This window comes from Oncorhynchus clarkii, chromosome 17 (assembly GCF_045791955.1).
Source record: "Oncorhynchus clarkii lewisi isolate Uvic-CL-2024 chromosome 17, UVic_Ocla_1.0, whole genome shotgun sequence".
NCBI classification, from domain to species: Eukaryota; Metazoa; Chordata; class Actinopteri; order Salmoniformes; family Salmonidae; genus Oncorhynchus; species Oncorhynchus clarkii.
Genome location: NC_092163.1, coordinates 38098230 through 38114515, shown reverse-complemented (window position 1 = coordinate 38114515; position 16286 = coordinate 38098230). Strand labels below are relative to the sequence as shown.

Here is a 16286-nt window from a genome sequence, read left to right as displayed (position 1 = left end):
ACCGGAGTGCCAAGTCTAAGACCAAAATACTCCTTAACAGCTTCTACCCAAAGCCGTAAGACAGCTGAACAATTAATAAAATGGCCACCGGACTATTTACATTGACCCCCCCACTGCTGCTACTCACTGTTTATTATGTATGTATAGTCACTTCACCCCTACCTACATGTACACATTACCTCAACTAACCTGTACCCCCACACACTGACTCGGTACCGGTACCCACTGTATATAGCCTTGTTATTATTATTTTATTGTGTTACTTTTTATATATTTTTTTACTTTAGTTTACTTGGTAAATATTTTCTTAACTCTTCTTGAACTGCACTGTTGGTTAAGGGTTTGTAAGTAAGCATTTCACGGTAAGGTCTACACTTGTATTCGGCATATGTGACAAATAAAGTTTGATTTGATTTGATATCTTTCAAAAACATAAAAGAGAAGAAGAATTTTAGGAGTACTCTTGTTTTTTCATATAATCCTTATTACACATTACATTCATAGGCTAATGTGTGTTTGTTGAAGTGGATATTTATAAAAGTGATATAAGTTATTTTTTACCATGCTCATACCATATATTAAAACATAGGATTACTTTTCAATTATAGTTTTTACTGTATATGCTTCCGTAACAATCATTGATATATTTTTTCTCACTGATTACTATTCTTTGTATATATCTTTTATTCTAATACACATTCAGTACATCTCTCTTTAGGATAACCAAATACCATTCCAGATAGATGTATTGGCTGTTGTGAACATGTGCACTAAATTGGAACATGTTGATGTGCAGAGCAAGAACATAGGATGCTTGATTTAGGGTAAGTGAAATGAGTAATGTTAATTTGATAGTACTGTTTTCTACTGGTGTTTACCAGGACTAAAATAAAGTGTTTTCCTATGTATTTAGTATAGTAGTATATTAGTATATTTAGTATAGTATCAATGGGTACTTTTGTTCTGTTACCTGTGACAAAGAAACATTGTTTGTCAACCATAGGCTACCAAATACATAGTGATGCTTTTTTCAATTAATCTTTAAAAAAAAACAATGTGCAGGGTAACATGGGGTAACTAGTGCTGTGTAAGGTGCCTCGCGACAAACCATGTCCAAGTCATCGTAAAGTATAAAAGATGACTGTGTAACTCAATTAATTTACTTATAGATGATTTGGTAAATGCTAGTTTAGACACCATTCACTTGCATTGGATTGCCGGGTGGGCAAGATGACCCATTGGAGGGGGGAGGCAGTTACCCCCAACATTCTCACCTTAGTGAGACCTACTGCTTTATTAAAAACTGATAAAAATGTGTATCTCTAAACAAGTGGATTATTTATCTTTAGGCTCCCCTAATGGTATATACTGTATCTATACACAAGTTTATAGATCTAACTTAATCAGATTAATGTATGTATATATATATATATATATATATATATATATATATATATATATATATATATATATATATATTTAACTTTATCTAAATGATGAAATATTTGATCAATTTACCTAAGAATTGTTAAAGTGACTTCAATGAGACAGATAACATTTTTAGTTGAGCAAGAGTAGTGGAAACTGTGACCTTGGTTACAATGATTTGGGAGACAGGCGCAGGAATGCGTAATAAGGGTTTTTATTGTACCCAAATTACGGCGTGCCGTGTAAAGGCACGGGGACGAAGACCAAACAAACACTATACAAAAAACAAAGGGTTGAGACCCAAACAAAAGAGCGAGGAGTACCTCGAATAATGAACATACGCGCACAATGATTAACACAAGGGACGAGACCTGTAATCATCTGCGCAATCCACAATGGCACGAAAGCCAAAATACACAGCACAGGTACTCGCACGCACCAACGGACATTGTAACAATAATAGACAGCACCATGGTGAACAAAGGGCACATATATACAAATACTAATCAGTGGGAATAGGGGACAGGTGTGCGTGATGAAAGTTCCGGGGGGGATCCGTGACAGCAACCAGGGAATGTGTTGGGGGGAAAAAATGGTTACCCCAGGTGGCTAGTTACCCCATGTTACCCTAATTATTACAAAGTGATGAGATAAAAACTCTGTAAAATAAAGTGTAACAATGAACTGAAATTCTGTGTACATTTCTGATGCCCACTTATCTTCCACCATCTCAACCACTGCAGTCAGCTTTTCCCATTTATTTTGTCATGACAAAATATCAAATGAAATAAAGAATGAGACAACACAATGAGAGGAGTTTTAATAAAGTTGAGGGGTTTTTTCATGTCTGACGAGAGTGTTTTCTCTCACTTTTCCTCCCTCCCTCTCTCTCTCTTTCTGTCTCTGCCTGTGGCGGGCTCTGTGGTCGCTCTGTGGTTGTTTTGTTTCAGCGTCAAGAAGAGGGGCTCAAAGTTGAAAGAACAGAGAAAGAGTGATAGCGTCTCAATGTGCACAGTGCGCTCTCTCCTCTCTCTTTCTCGTGCCCTCTCTTTCTGTCACACAGGAAAGGGTCTTGTTCACTCGCTGAGACCTGAAGAACCACGGAAGACAGATGTTTTTGCTGCAGGTGTGCATGCTGTTTCGTACAAGCCTGATCGTTGTGTTTATTATACATATACACACTAATATTGTGGTTGACATCAAGAAAGACAGTTTTTATATAGTGTGTTACATGTCTCTGCTTTCTGTTCAATGCAATATGAAGTGAAATGGTGGAGCAGGCTTGATTATGTTTGTGTTTAAACGCACAGTCAGATTAAAAGTCTCCCACTCAACAGTTAAACAAGGAAATACCACACACACACACACACACACACACACACACACACACACACACACACACACACACACACACACACACACACACACACACACACACACACACCTCGCTCTGGTCCCTATGATAAGATGACAGTAAATGGACATGAAGTAATGAATGATAAAAAAAAACGATTTTATTCATCAACACATGAACCAGAATACAATGCTTCATATTGCTTTGACTCTATTGAAAGTACAGTTTTGCCAAATATCAATAGGCAAACAATGGTATTGTTCTTCCAGATGGGCAATGCATAGCAAACACAAAACAATAGATATACAGTATGCACCTATTTACAAGTAATGTATTTTATTTATTTATTAAAAGCTGCATTTGTGGTATACTAGCACATGAGAGTAATACCAGTTCATAAAAAATGTCTTCTGTTAAATACATCCACTTAATTAGAAAACCAGAGCCAGAGGCAGTAACATTGTGGACAGCATCCTAAGAGTTTCCTTTTAGACAGTTGCATTTTCAGGTAAGTTCATTGCTGCAATGAACAAAGAATAGAAAAGTGACATGCTAATAAAACTGTGTTCAGATTCAGTCGAATTGGATTCCTAGAAGGAGAGCCAAGGACACATACAGCACTGTCTCAGAGTCTGCAGTGCGGGCTCTCTGTCTTACTTCATTGGTCTTTTCCTGTGAGGCAGATACAAAACAGACAAACCGTCAAAGAGAGTCAACTACACAGAGATGAATACAGGGACAAAGATTGTCTCAATTATAGAGAAAGTCAGATCGATCACACAACATTTGAGATTAGAAGCGTGACCAGGACCTGTATTCACAAAACGTCTCAGAGTATAGGATCAGGTCCCCGCTGTCCATGTAATCGTACTCGCTGTGATCTAAAAGGCAAAACTGATCCGACGCTTTATGAATACAGGCTCAGATCAAAGAGTCAAAGAGTAAGTCACAGAGATCGATACAGAAGCAGGTAGAGATATTTTATTGTGTTGTGAGAAAAGGTGAGAGGAGGAGAAGATAAACATCACATGGAACTTACTTGGCAAACTGATGTCGACACTTTTTGGGTAGTCCTGCAACACACACGCACACAATTAATTCAGAACAGAATACTAACAGTCATAAACATGAATACGTTTCTGTCTCCCCCTTTCAACCCCATAGGAGCAGCAGGTATACTGGTATCCCACACAGAATACATCAATTACGATGTTGTTGCTTACTCCCAAAATAATGCACTTTATTGTCTTTCCCTTGTCAAACGTTAAATGTTGCAGGTTAAAATGTTGTTCGTCCCTGGTCGGGCTTCATTTATAATTTGATATCCACGTAACTCAAGTTTTCCCGCAAATATTCCATTGACATCAATACACAGTTTACACGAGGGTTAAGCACGTACATCTCAAGTAAGGATTAGGCCCTGCGTGAGCAGTGTCTTTGACAATTGACAATCCGAATTACAAACAGCACTGGAGCTGGGTGGTTCTGCTATGTTGCTTTACCGGCAGGTAAGCAAGGCGAAAAGACACTCACGGCTGAAGTAGTACAGTGTGTAGATCAAAGCCACAGCCAGGGTGAGGAGTACTCCGACCAACGGCCACAGAACTTTGTAGCCACAGCCTGGAACCCAATACAACGCACTGTTACAGTGTTTTAGCAGCTTGTAACACAACATACAACCAGTTGTAACATAACTAGACACACAAAATGAACGTGTAACACATTCAACTTGTTACGCAGGCAACAAACAACTTATTAGACAGACTTCTTAAAAGTTATGAACCTCACCTTCTGGGGTTTGATAGTTCCTTTTGGTGCAGCGGCCGGTTGGGATTCCTGGGGGCTTGGGCTTCGTGACAGGGGTTAATGTTGGGCGAGTTTCTGGTGGGACACAAAAATAGACAGACAAACGTACGAGACACACCGTGAGAGAAACAAAATAAACAAAACATAACGGAGAGAGATTTGGACAGATGAAGAAGCTTAAGGATGACAACTCAAAATACAGGTCTGCAACTGGTCGCAAGGGAAACTTCGAATTGCTTTTATTTTCTATAACAAGGCTGAATTCCGCACTGACGTTCTGACTTCACAATATTTGGTAACGAATTCCAACCCAGCTCTGAAGGGACACAAATCGAAATCTGAATCAAAGGTTGAACTGTTTCGGGGAGAACATGGAAAATGAGGAAACTGCTGTGTTCCCGGGTCATTCTAAATATAATATGGCAGATGTGAGTGCGTTCCACAGTCGTGTAACTTGTTTTAGGAGGGAAATGTAGGAATTCTGGATTTATTCAGGAAATCTTCTCATCTCTAATCAGTCATATGAACAATGGGAAGCGTCAGTGCCGTGCAGAGTAATGGCTTCCTCTCACCTCCGGGTCTGAGAAGAACTCCTGGCCTCCACAACTCGTTCTCTTTCTGGTTCTGGAGCATACAGGAGTACAACCCTGCGTCCTCTGCCTTTATTTTAATGATGCGCAGTGTGAAAACCACCTTGCTCCCCATGTCCCTTTTACTGGCCTTGAACCCGTGTTCATCCACCCCGGGTCCGTAGGTGACCCGATCAGCATTGTTGAGGCTGAGAAGGAACTGGAAGCCGGAGTTGTTGTGGTGTGTGCGGAACCAAAAGACTGTCTGGCAGGAGCGGCTGGAACACTCACAGCTGACGACCTCTGAGTTGTTGATTGGGGGATACTGGACGAAGTGGGACTCGGTTGGTGTCAGGCTGTACACTGGAAAAGGAGAAGTGAATGGGGGTTGAGTTTGGCTGGACAAACTGTTGCCACATCAAAGACGACCAACAATACTGATGAAATAAGGTCCTATTGTCATTTGTGCATGCTGGACAGAGATCACAATGATAAGAAGACATGAGGGATGTCCGTAACACTGGTATACTCTTACATAATTTTTACCTGACAATTTTTTTTTACTAGATTGAAACATTATTTGCTTGTGCTTCACTGTAAATAAATGATTGTGCTTTCAACAGTGTTATTGAAACCTGTTTATTTACGACAGGTACATTTGACCAGAAATACATCAAGCGAGACAATGAGATAAAGGGTCGAGATTGTTCCATTTAAAATGAAGCAAAAAAACTGAAATGGTGGAGAGATAGACACTGTGTTCAAACCAATAATTTTGCAAGAATGGAAGTGTTAAATTATGGCACCTTGGAACCATGAAATGTAGCAACACAACAGAAAGGTTAGACGAGAGACTTATCTATAAAGGTGACATTCTGAGGCAAACGTTGCGAGAGACAATGCTGAACTGTTTCACTTCGCTTCTTTACATGCAATGCTTCACAGAAATATGTATACATATCTTAACTTCAGAGCTCTCGTTTGGATTTAAGAAAAGCTATTGGTTGTCGTTGAATGTCAGTCATGTTTTGGAGATATGACAATTATTGAAGGTCTGTGCATTTTTGGCTCCGGCCTACTGTTTTTCGTTGACGTTTATCCGATCATCACTAAAACAACGTATCACTCAAATCACCAAAAATATTTTACAGGACTTCATACAAAGAAAACACTGGGGCCTCATCCACACTCCTTTAACATTTCCTGGTGTCAAACCTTCTTGCAAACATACACAAGTCTAGACAGAAATAACAACCTTTGCCAAAATGGAATGAGAAGTAAATAACAACAGCGCATACACTTGTCATTCTGACTCTCACTAGTTGTCAAGGTAGGCCTCACGCTGTTCCTGAGACCTCAACAGAAAATAACTTGTTGACCGTGAGGTAGAGAGAATATTGGGGTCCTTACCTGTTTTCCACAAGCACACCGTTGTCCATACCAGTGCCAACGGGGTCATCTTGAGTGGTCGTGTGTTTATGATGCGTGTCGTCTCGAGGGTTAGCTGAGGGTCGGCAAAACTGCTTTCTTTTCCCTTTCTGCATCTGTCAGAGAACAGGGGAGCAACTGAACTAACATGGCCAAGTGTCGCCTGGGTAACACCCCTACGTGACAACACACAGCCACGCACCAGGCCTATCAGAGAGTGAGACACACACACACACAGACTTCTAGTGAAGAGAGGAGATGAAGTTCAATGTATATCTAATGGCAACATGTCAGAAGTTCTCCACATATAAGACACTTCATATCCTCTTGTTGATTGCTCAAAAGGCTTTGTCTGTATATGTCACAGTATCATACACTATTATCAATAGTGTATGATACAGTCATGTAAAATAACATTTAAAAAACATAAACCTTTGAAGTTTGTATACATTAACACTTTTTACTCCTAATTCAAAATGTTTATTGCGGTATGCTGTAGAAGTGCCCAGACACTTTCTAAATCATTTCACTTGGTTTTAAGAAACTTACCTCACCAGTTATAACCCTCATCAGGAATATAACTGCTATTACTTTGCAGTAAAGGGGATGCTACACAAAGATGTATCTACTCAGAATAAAGTAACGCTCATGGACCAACAAAGTGAACAATTCCATAATATCAACAATTACTTTTCCCAACCAATGGACATCTAGAACCATAGGCAGAAATTTCAGTCAGGGTCGGCAGTATTTACAATCTGTAACAATAGTGCTGGTCTACACTATTTTTGTACTACGGTGCCTTTGGAAAATATTCAGACCCCTTGACTTTTCCCACACTTTGTAAGGTTACAGCCTTATTTAAAAAATAAAAAATAAAAAAGTTTCTTTATTCCCCTCAAACTACACACAATACCCCATAATGACAAAACAATAGGTGCTCATTTTTTTTATTTAAATGAACGTAAATATCACATTTACATAAGTATTCAGACCCTTTACTTTGTTGAAGCACCGTTGGCAGCGATTACAGCCTCGAGTCTTCTTGGGTAGGACGCTACAAGCTTGGCACACCTGTATTTGGGGAGTTTCTCCTATTCTTCTCTGCAGATCCTCTCAAGCTCTGGTAGGTTGCATGGGGAGCGTTGCTGCACAGCTATTTTCAGGTATCTCCAGATATGTTAGATAGGGTTCAAGTCTGGGCTCTGGCTGGGCCACTAAAGGACATTCAGAGACTTGTCCGAAAGCCACTCCTGCGTTGTCTTGGCTGTGTGCTTAGGGTCATTGTCCTGTTGGAAGGTGGACCTTCGCCTCAATCTGAGATCCTGAGCAGGCTTCATCAAGGATCTCTCTGTACTTTTGCTCCGTTCATCTTTGACTTCGATCCTGACTAGTCTCCCAGTCCCTGCCGCTGAAAAACAACCCCACAGCATGACGCTGCCACCATGATGCTTCACTGTAGGGATTGTGCCAGTTTCTTCCAGACGTGACCCTTGGCATTCAAGCCAAAGAGCCAGAGAATCTTGTTTCTCATGGTCTGGGAGTCTTTAGGTGCCTTTTAGCAAACTCCAAGCGGTCTGTAATGTGCCTTTTACTGAGGAGTGGCTTCTGTCTGGCCTCTCTACCATAAAGGCCTGATTGGTAGAGTGCTGCAGAGATGGTTGTCCTTCTGGAAGGTTCTCCCATCTCCACAGAGGAACTCTAGAGCTCTGTCAGAGTGACCATCGGGTGCTTGGTCACCTCCCTGACCTAGGCCTTTCTCCACCGATTGCTCAGTTTGGCCAGGCAGCCAGCTCTAGGAAGAGTCTTGGTGGTTCCAAACTTCTTCCATTTAAGAATGACAGAGGTCACTGTGTTCTTGGGGAACTCCAATGCTGCAGACATTTTTGGTACCTTTTCCCAGATCTGTGCCATGGCACAATCCTGTCTCGGAGCTCTACAGACAATTCCTTCGACCTCATGGCTTAGCTTTTGCTCTGGCATGCACTGTTAACTGTGTAAACTTATATAGACAGGTTTGTGCCTTTCCAAATCATGTCCAATCAATTTACCACAGGTGAACTCCAATCAAGTTGTTGAAACATGTCAAGGATAATCAGTGGAAACGGGATGCACATGAGCTCAATTTTGAGATTCATAGCAAAGGGTCTGAATACTTATGAAAATAAGGTATTTGTTTGTTATTTTGAATAAACTTGCCAATTTCTAAAAACTTGTTTTTGCTTTGTCATTATGGGGAATTGTGTGCAGATTGTTGAGGAAAATGTTTAATTGAATACATTTTTGCATAAGGCTGTAACGTAACAAAATGTGGAAAAAGTCAAGGGGTCTGAATACTTTCCGAATGCACTGTATATGGAATTGTTTTATACCAATACATTTAAAACAAAGGCCAAGCTTTTCTGGTGTGACTAGTTTGCACAATTACCATGTCTCACCTCTCCTAACCTCTCTGCCCAGGTGTGTGACCTAGCCCAGCTGCAGCCGCACTGAGTACTGGAGCACGGCTGCAGATCAAGCTACCTTAACTCCAGTTCATGTCAAAGAAATACAAAACCAACCAAAAATGAAGCTCACTGAGTACTTCTGTAATTGCTAAACCTGATAAATACCTGAAAATGTCTGAGTCTTGACAATTTCAACAAAGCATGAACCTTACCACTGTGAGATGTGAAGCAGCATTGAGGTCACCTTTCCTACAATAAAAGTTAAGTTATAAGTAGCCTATTTTTCATATTAAAATATTATATTTCACAGCAAATATTGTAACTCACATTTACTTGTTCACAACCTTACAGCAAGATTTTCAATGTTGTGTATACGTTTTTAATGTTGGTTCTCATGAACAAATATATTTAACACCACTCACTTACAACCCACATGTGATCATGCTTTCGTGTTTTGTTCACGTACATTATCTTATATCCTCTTTATGCCTGCCTTTATATGGGCACCCTGAGAGACGCACACAGCACACCAACTAAGGGATACAATTCAATAGAATGTGGAACGATCCGCAAAATTGGTTCATTTTTGTATTTCCAAAAGATTTCCTTTCGGTAAGAACATTACATCAGATACAGTGAGTTCCAAAAGTATTGGGACAGTGATATTTCATTTGTTGTTTTGGCTCTGTACTCCAGCACTTTGGATTTGAAATGATACAATGACTATGAAGTTAAAGTGCAGACTGTCAGCTTTAATTCGAGGGTATTTCTTATCCATACCGGGCGAACCGTTTAGAAATTACAGTACTTTTGTACATAGACCCCTAAAATGGGGGGGGGGAACTAATAGGTATTGGGGCAAATTCCCTTATATGTATATTAAAGTAGTCAAAAGTTAAGTACTTATTTAGTCCCATATTCACAGCACACAACGGCTACATCAAGCTTGTGAATCTACAAATTCGTTGGATGCATTTGCTGTTTGTTTTGGTTGTGTTTCAGATTATTTTGTGCCCAATAGAAATGAATGGTAAATAATGTAGTGTCATTTTGGAGTCACTTTTATTGTAAATAAGAATGTTTCTAAACACTTCTACATCAATGTGGATGCTACCATGATTACGGATAGTCCTGAATGAATAATGATGAGTGAGAAAGACGCACAAAGATCCTAACCCCAAGATATGCTAACCTCTCACCATTACAATAACAGGGGAGATTATCTATGCATAGTCACTTCACTCCCACCTACATGTACAAATTACCTCATCTAACCTGTACCCCGCACACTGACTCGGTACCCCCTGTATATAGCCTCGTTATTGTTATTGTGTTACTTTTTATTATTACTTTTTATTTTAGTCTACTTGGTAAATAATTTCTTAACTCTTCTTGAACTGCACTGTTGGTTTGTAAGTAAGCATTTCACGGTAAAGTCTACACTTGTTGTATTCGGCGCATGTGACAAATAAAGTTTGGTTTGAATAGCATGTCTTGAGGGTATGATATTTGTGCGTCTTGAGGGAATGATAGAAACGTTCTCTCTGATCATTACTCACCATTCATTCAGGACTATCGGTAATCATGGTAGCATCCACGTTAATGTAGAAGTGTTTAGAAACATATTCTATTCTTATTTACAACAAAAGTGACTCCAAGATCACACAATACATTATTTACCATTCATTTCTATTGGGCACAAAATAATCTGAAACACAACCAAAACAAACAGCAAATACATTCATGAAGTTTGTAGAGTCACAGACTTGATGTAATCATTGCGTGCTAGGAATATGGGACCAAAAACTAAACTTATAGCCTACTTTAATACACATAAGTGAATTTGTCCCAATATTTTTGGTCCCCTAAAATGGGGAGCCTTTGCACAAAAAGTGCTGCATTTCCCAGACGTTCACCCGATATGGATGAAAATACCCTCAAATTAAAGCTGACCGTCTGCACTTTAACCTCATAGTCATTGCATCATTTCAAATCCAAAATGCTGGAATACAGAGCCAAAACAACAACAAATGTGTCACAGTCCCGATACTTCTGGAGCTCACTGTATATATTGCAGGGTGATGGAGATATACAATTGGGGTCATGCAAAGTTACCCTGTACTACAATGCAGTAAAAAAGTGCTTAAAAGTCCATGTAACTGAACATTTTCTAATGAACGTCATCCCGTCAGAGAGTTTGTCATAAAGGGAAAGTTCACCCAAATTACAAGTTATGAACAAATATGACAGCAATCCATGCTTTGGTCTATTTACCAGGCCAGTGTTTCCAAATGCTTAATCTAATGCAAGTCAATAATATTGATATTAGCATTTTACATTCTTCATGTCCAAGTAACTTAAGTGAAGTGTGAAAAATGCTCATATCGGTACCATTGACTTGCATTGGATTTGTGCCACAAATGCTAAAAGGTTAGCATTTGGAAACAGTCAGGTCAGGTAAACAAAACCAAACCCTTTCCAAGGACTGTTTACAGAGTAACAAAATACATTTGGTAATTTGGGTGAACCCTCCCTTTAACAATGTACCTTGCTGCAGTAAAGCAAAAGCATTCTGAAATTGTAAGCTGTTAATGCCTAACTAAAACTGTATGGCTATGGAGCTTGGTTTTTTAGAGTGTGTGTGTGTGTGGGGGGGGGCGGTATAGGGGGAGAAACAAGGCCTAGGTGGGGGTCGTATAGGAGGAGGATGTGGGCACGGCACAGCTCTACGGGGGTCGAGGGTTTGAGAGACACAAGGAACCAAACCACAGGATTCTTTGAAAACAGGAGATCTCAGAGGGCTTCAGAGCATCTCTACGCGCCTCAGAACAGTCAAGCCTTTGTTGGGCTCTTGAGTCGCAAAGCTGAAATGGAGAAATATTTAGTCTCATGTCTGTTCAGGAACACAGTGTAGGAGATCTAAGAATGTTCAAGCATTATTTCCCATCTGTATGTTTGTATTATTGTTTGCAAAAAAAGTAATTAAAACATGGAACATCGGAATCTTGATAACAATGATCCAATTGACATTGTTCAAATATACACCAGATGTAACTGCTGTATATAAACTGTCATTCATTCTACAATAAACCATAGCAAGCCAAGTGTCCTCATTTTTACGTTGTTCCAGAGATCTACCGATATGTAGATCGAGGTATCAGGCAACCTCTACATTCAATCAGAGATACATTTGTTTTTATTTCCTCCTACAGCTAATGTTATTACACTGAGAGTAACACAGTCCTACAGCATTGTAGCTAACTAATAGTAAAGTCATTTCAGCCCTAATTCCTAAGAACCTGATATCTTTTATAGCCAACATAACAGATATGCATTCTAATTTACAATCTAGAAAAGTAGATTTGTTGAAGACCACATGTGTGCTTGATCATTTTAGTATTTTTCATGGCAGTGACAGACTCCAAGATTGCAGAGTTGGATTGATCGACTGCTGCCCCCCTGTGGTAAATCTTGGCCCAAGCATAGAAGGGGTAAGATCTTTTTCTTTTTGTTTTTAACAAAAAGCACTCTTCTTTTCTCTCGTGAGATTGAAGGCCAGCATCCCGGAGTCACCTCTTCACTGTTGACGTTGAGACTGGTGTTTTGCGGGTACTATTTAATGAAGCTGCCAGTTGAGGACTTGTGAGGCGTCTGTTTCTCAAACTAGACACTCTAATGTACTTGACCTCTTGCTCAGTTGTGCACGGGGCCTCCCACTCCTCTTTCTAGTCTGTTAAGAGCCAGTTTGAGTTGTTCTATGAAGGGAGTAGTACACAGCGTTGTACGAGATCTTTAGTTTCTTGGCATTTTCTCGCATGGAATAGCCATCATTTCTCAGAACAAGAATAGACTGACGAGTTTCAGAAGAAAGTTCTTTGTTTCTGGCCATTTTGAGCCTATAATCGAACCCACAAATGCTGATGCTCCAGATACTCAACTGGTCTAAGGAATGCCAGTTTAATTGCTTCTTTAATCAGAACAACAGTTTTCAGCGGTGCTAATATAATTGCAAAAGGGTTTCCTAATGATCAATTAGCCTTTTAAAATGATAAACTTGGATTAGCTAACACAACGTGCCTTTGGACCTAGCTATTGGAGTAGGTACAAGGCTAAGTGCAAAACGACATTCAAGTTGGAAAGACGATTGTTTACCGACGGAAATGGGTCCTCTAGGATAGCTGTTAGCTAAAGTTGACCTTATCATAGGCTACAGTGCCTTATTCGACATTTAACAGTTAGTGAACTAACCTTAGCTCCCTAATTTGAGAATGCCCTTGCCTTGGCTAAAGACATTAGCATTGCCACCTAGCTTTTTAGCTACGAACTGTAATTTCACATTCTTCTTGAACTCACTTTCAATCTGTGAAACATTGGTATTATTAGTGTTTATACAGAACCCACGTCATGAGTAGAAATGATGTTATTTTCAGTATCTGACTCCACTAGCAGCGGAGAACATACTTTGCTCTTCCATCTTTGTTCCTATCTGAGCAGCGCATGTGCATTGCATAGATAACTAAAAATATGTTGCAGAATGGTCCTTGTTGTCTGGGTTCCTTGGGATGTCCCAACTCTGACTTTACCCCATTGAAGTTGATATTTAAAATGGTGAAGGTAAATGACCACCATACAAATATTCCTCCCTTAGTGGTCTTATTTTTGTGGACAGAGTTTGAGCGGAGTAAACCTTCTCGCTTTGCCTCTTCCTCTCTGCTTTTTGAGATCTTATTCACTCTCTGTAAAGTTAGAATTTTGTACTCAATGTGCATATAATAACTGAGAACATGTTTGTTTTTCTTTTTGTTTTGTATTTTCAAATCATGTTTTCAAAAAGGATAACATTGCTCTCATCACATGTCTCTTGACCCATTCTTTCGTTGAAACAAATCAATTAAAGAGAGGACAATGATGAAGACATTAATAACAAAATAGATACTTTATTAAAGGAAATGGCATGTGCACGATGTTGCATCTGTAATTGATAGTCTACAGCAGCAAAAAGGGGACAGAAGGAGAATGCAATGGTCAAGAGTGATGCTATATGATTATCAAAGTGGATAAACCACAAAATTGGACCAAATCACATGAGATTAGAATAGAGGTCATGAAGGAAACAGACAAGGAAGGATGTAAATCAGCCACGGTTGATAGGTTGTCTAAGGTTATTTTCGCTTCTGAAATTCTCTGGCCAGGGCATCCAACTGCAAAGAGAGTAACATGACATGAATTACAGGTACAGTATTTTTTTGCCTTCATTTATTCCACATGTCAAAGTTATTTTACTTCCGGACCCGGTTCCCCCCACCATTTCCACCCCTGGATATGCAACATGCTTGTAACACCTGTAGACAAATAATAATACTATGCTCACACACTAGTGGCATTTCATTATTCACCCTGAATGAGGGACTGATTTAGACTTGGGACACCAGGGCTACATCCATCAGGGCACAACATTATGGAAATATCAGATAGAAATACATTATGTAGAACAAACATGCCTCTGACAGTGAAAAGGGCATCACATATGCAATGTTCCGCAACATTTGCCTATTCATCGACCATGTAGAAAAGAAAACGAGAAGTATTCCGGCCCCTCAGGCTCAGATTTGAGCTATCCCTGCCCTATATGATTGCCACCTGATAGAGTATCATTACATGAATGTACTACTTTCGTCCCGCCACTGCACTCACAATAACGTTTTTAAGGATGTTCCTTCGCTGGGGTCTCAGGTAGCTGCATTCTCCTGCCTCACAGAGTTTAATCTCCTCTGAAATCTGAGACAGAGAGATAACAGCATGATGGTGACACAAATGGCTACTGGGTGTTACCCAGACAGGTGCTAAAAACACCCGTCTTGACTCCTGATGAAAAGTGCTGTATGGTATATCCATTTGAGTCATTGAGATTGTAGTACTGTGACCCACCTCAGAGGTGGTAAATGTGTCCAGCTCCCTTTTGCCTCCAGGGTACCAGCCATGGGACCAGTGCTGGGAGGAAGACAGCTGGGCTCCCAGACACAGCAGCAGCCCCAGCATAAACACCAGTCTAGCCACACTCACCATCACTGGATCTGAGTGGAGAGGGATGGAGAGGTGTAAGGAGAGGGAAGTTGTAGGTGAAGACAGCATGCGACACTTGTCTGTGCAATAAGGCGTACCTTTCACAAGGAAAGAAAGGGAGGGATGGGGGCTGGTTATACAATTAATGCCTCAGTAACGAGAGAAAGTGCGAGAGGCTGCTTTAACACAGGCTGCTCAATTCCCCCCCAAAATTATCTAAACAAATGTGTCTTTTGACCAATTACATCTTTTTCCAATAATTGGGCAAAAGATCAGAATGAGGCTGTCTGTGTAAACGCAGATTATGTGGCCTGTCCTACTACTGCTGGTAGTGACATTGGTGTCAGAAGTGTGATGGCGCCTTCTGATGGGCCAGACTTGCAAATCAGGGTATCCAAATGTTGGCGAAGAGGAACAATTGGACAGGCAAACAGCAACACGCAACAACAAGCCTTAAAGTTTAAAATGTGTTTTTCTTGTGCCACTCATAACTTATCCAACGCAGGAGATATATTTGACACAATCAAATAATATTTATGCAGGGGGGGAAATTCTCCACAAACACATTTTGCAGTGGGTTTTAAAGATTAGTTTCTCATAGGCAATTGTTGAGGGAATTTCTTCTCAAGATTCCACCAAGGCAGGATTGAAAATAAAGAATATGTGAACACCGTAATATTTATTGTAAAAGAACGATAAATATCAAGGATTTTTTTTACGTCGAATTATTCATAGACAGCATCAAACCCAAAGCAAATGCAATAATCCTATCCAAGATCTCACTTCATCCCCATTAATACTCAAGAGCAAAAATCATAGCAATCCTTACCTTAGACCCTTAGTTCGATAATCACTGTGGTATTTAAATCGGTTGTCACTGTTGATGTCCCCCAGGTACGTCTGTGTCCACTGTTCACTTCTGCCTATTATTAACCTGTTGGTATACAGCAACTCAGTGGCACGTCACTTTTCCTGAGCCGATAATGAGTGTTGTAGAGCTGGTCTCTTATGGCATCTCTGAAGCATCCTCTTCCTCCTCAATTTATGTCCCCACCCCCACGCCACTTGGCCCTGCCCATCGCTGACCCCTTTGCTCCTTCCCCTCCCAGCGGTCAGCTGAGCGGTGTTCAGGGACGCATGGTGTGTCCGTAAGATCCGCTCAATTCCAATTATCATCGCCAAACAGTCCTG

At 40.2% G+C, this 16286-nt stretch overlaps 2 protein-coding genes across 2 annotated transcripts; both read right to left on the bottom strand.

Moving 5' to 3' along the window:
- Positions 1–2924: 2924 nt before the first annotated feature.
- Positions 2925–6697, bottom strand: LOC139369734 (uncharacterized). Its single transcript, XM_071108994.1, has 6 exons — positions 6568–6697; positions 5161–5520; positions 4571–4663; positions 4316–4402; positions 3822–3855; positions 2925–3454 (listed from the first exon to the last, which is right to left on the bottom strand). Exons 1-6 carry the CDS (start codon positions 6614–6616, stop codon positions 3436–3438), a joined length of 642 nt encoding a protein of 213 aa, XP_070965095.1. The 5' UTR covers positions 6617–6697; the 3' UTR covers positions 2925–3435.
- A 7313-nt stretch (positions 6698–14010) lies between these two features.
- LOC139369733 (gonadotropin-releasing hormone 2) lies at positions 14011–16043 on the bottom strand. The gene is made up of 4 exons (XM_071108993.1): positions 15925–16043; positions 14961–15106; positions 14727–14810; positions 14011–14233 (listed from the first exon to the last, which is right to left on the bottom strand). Exons 2-4 carry the CDS (start codon positions 15096–15098, stop codon positions 14195–14197), a joined length of 261 nt encoding a protein of 86 aa, XP_070965094.1. The 5' UTR covers positions 15099–15106; positions 15925–16043; the 3' UTR covers positions 14011–14194.
- Between the last annotated feature and the right edge of the window lie 243 nt (positions 16044–16286).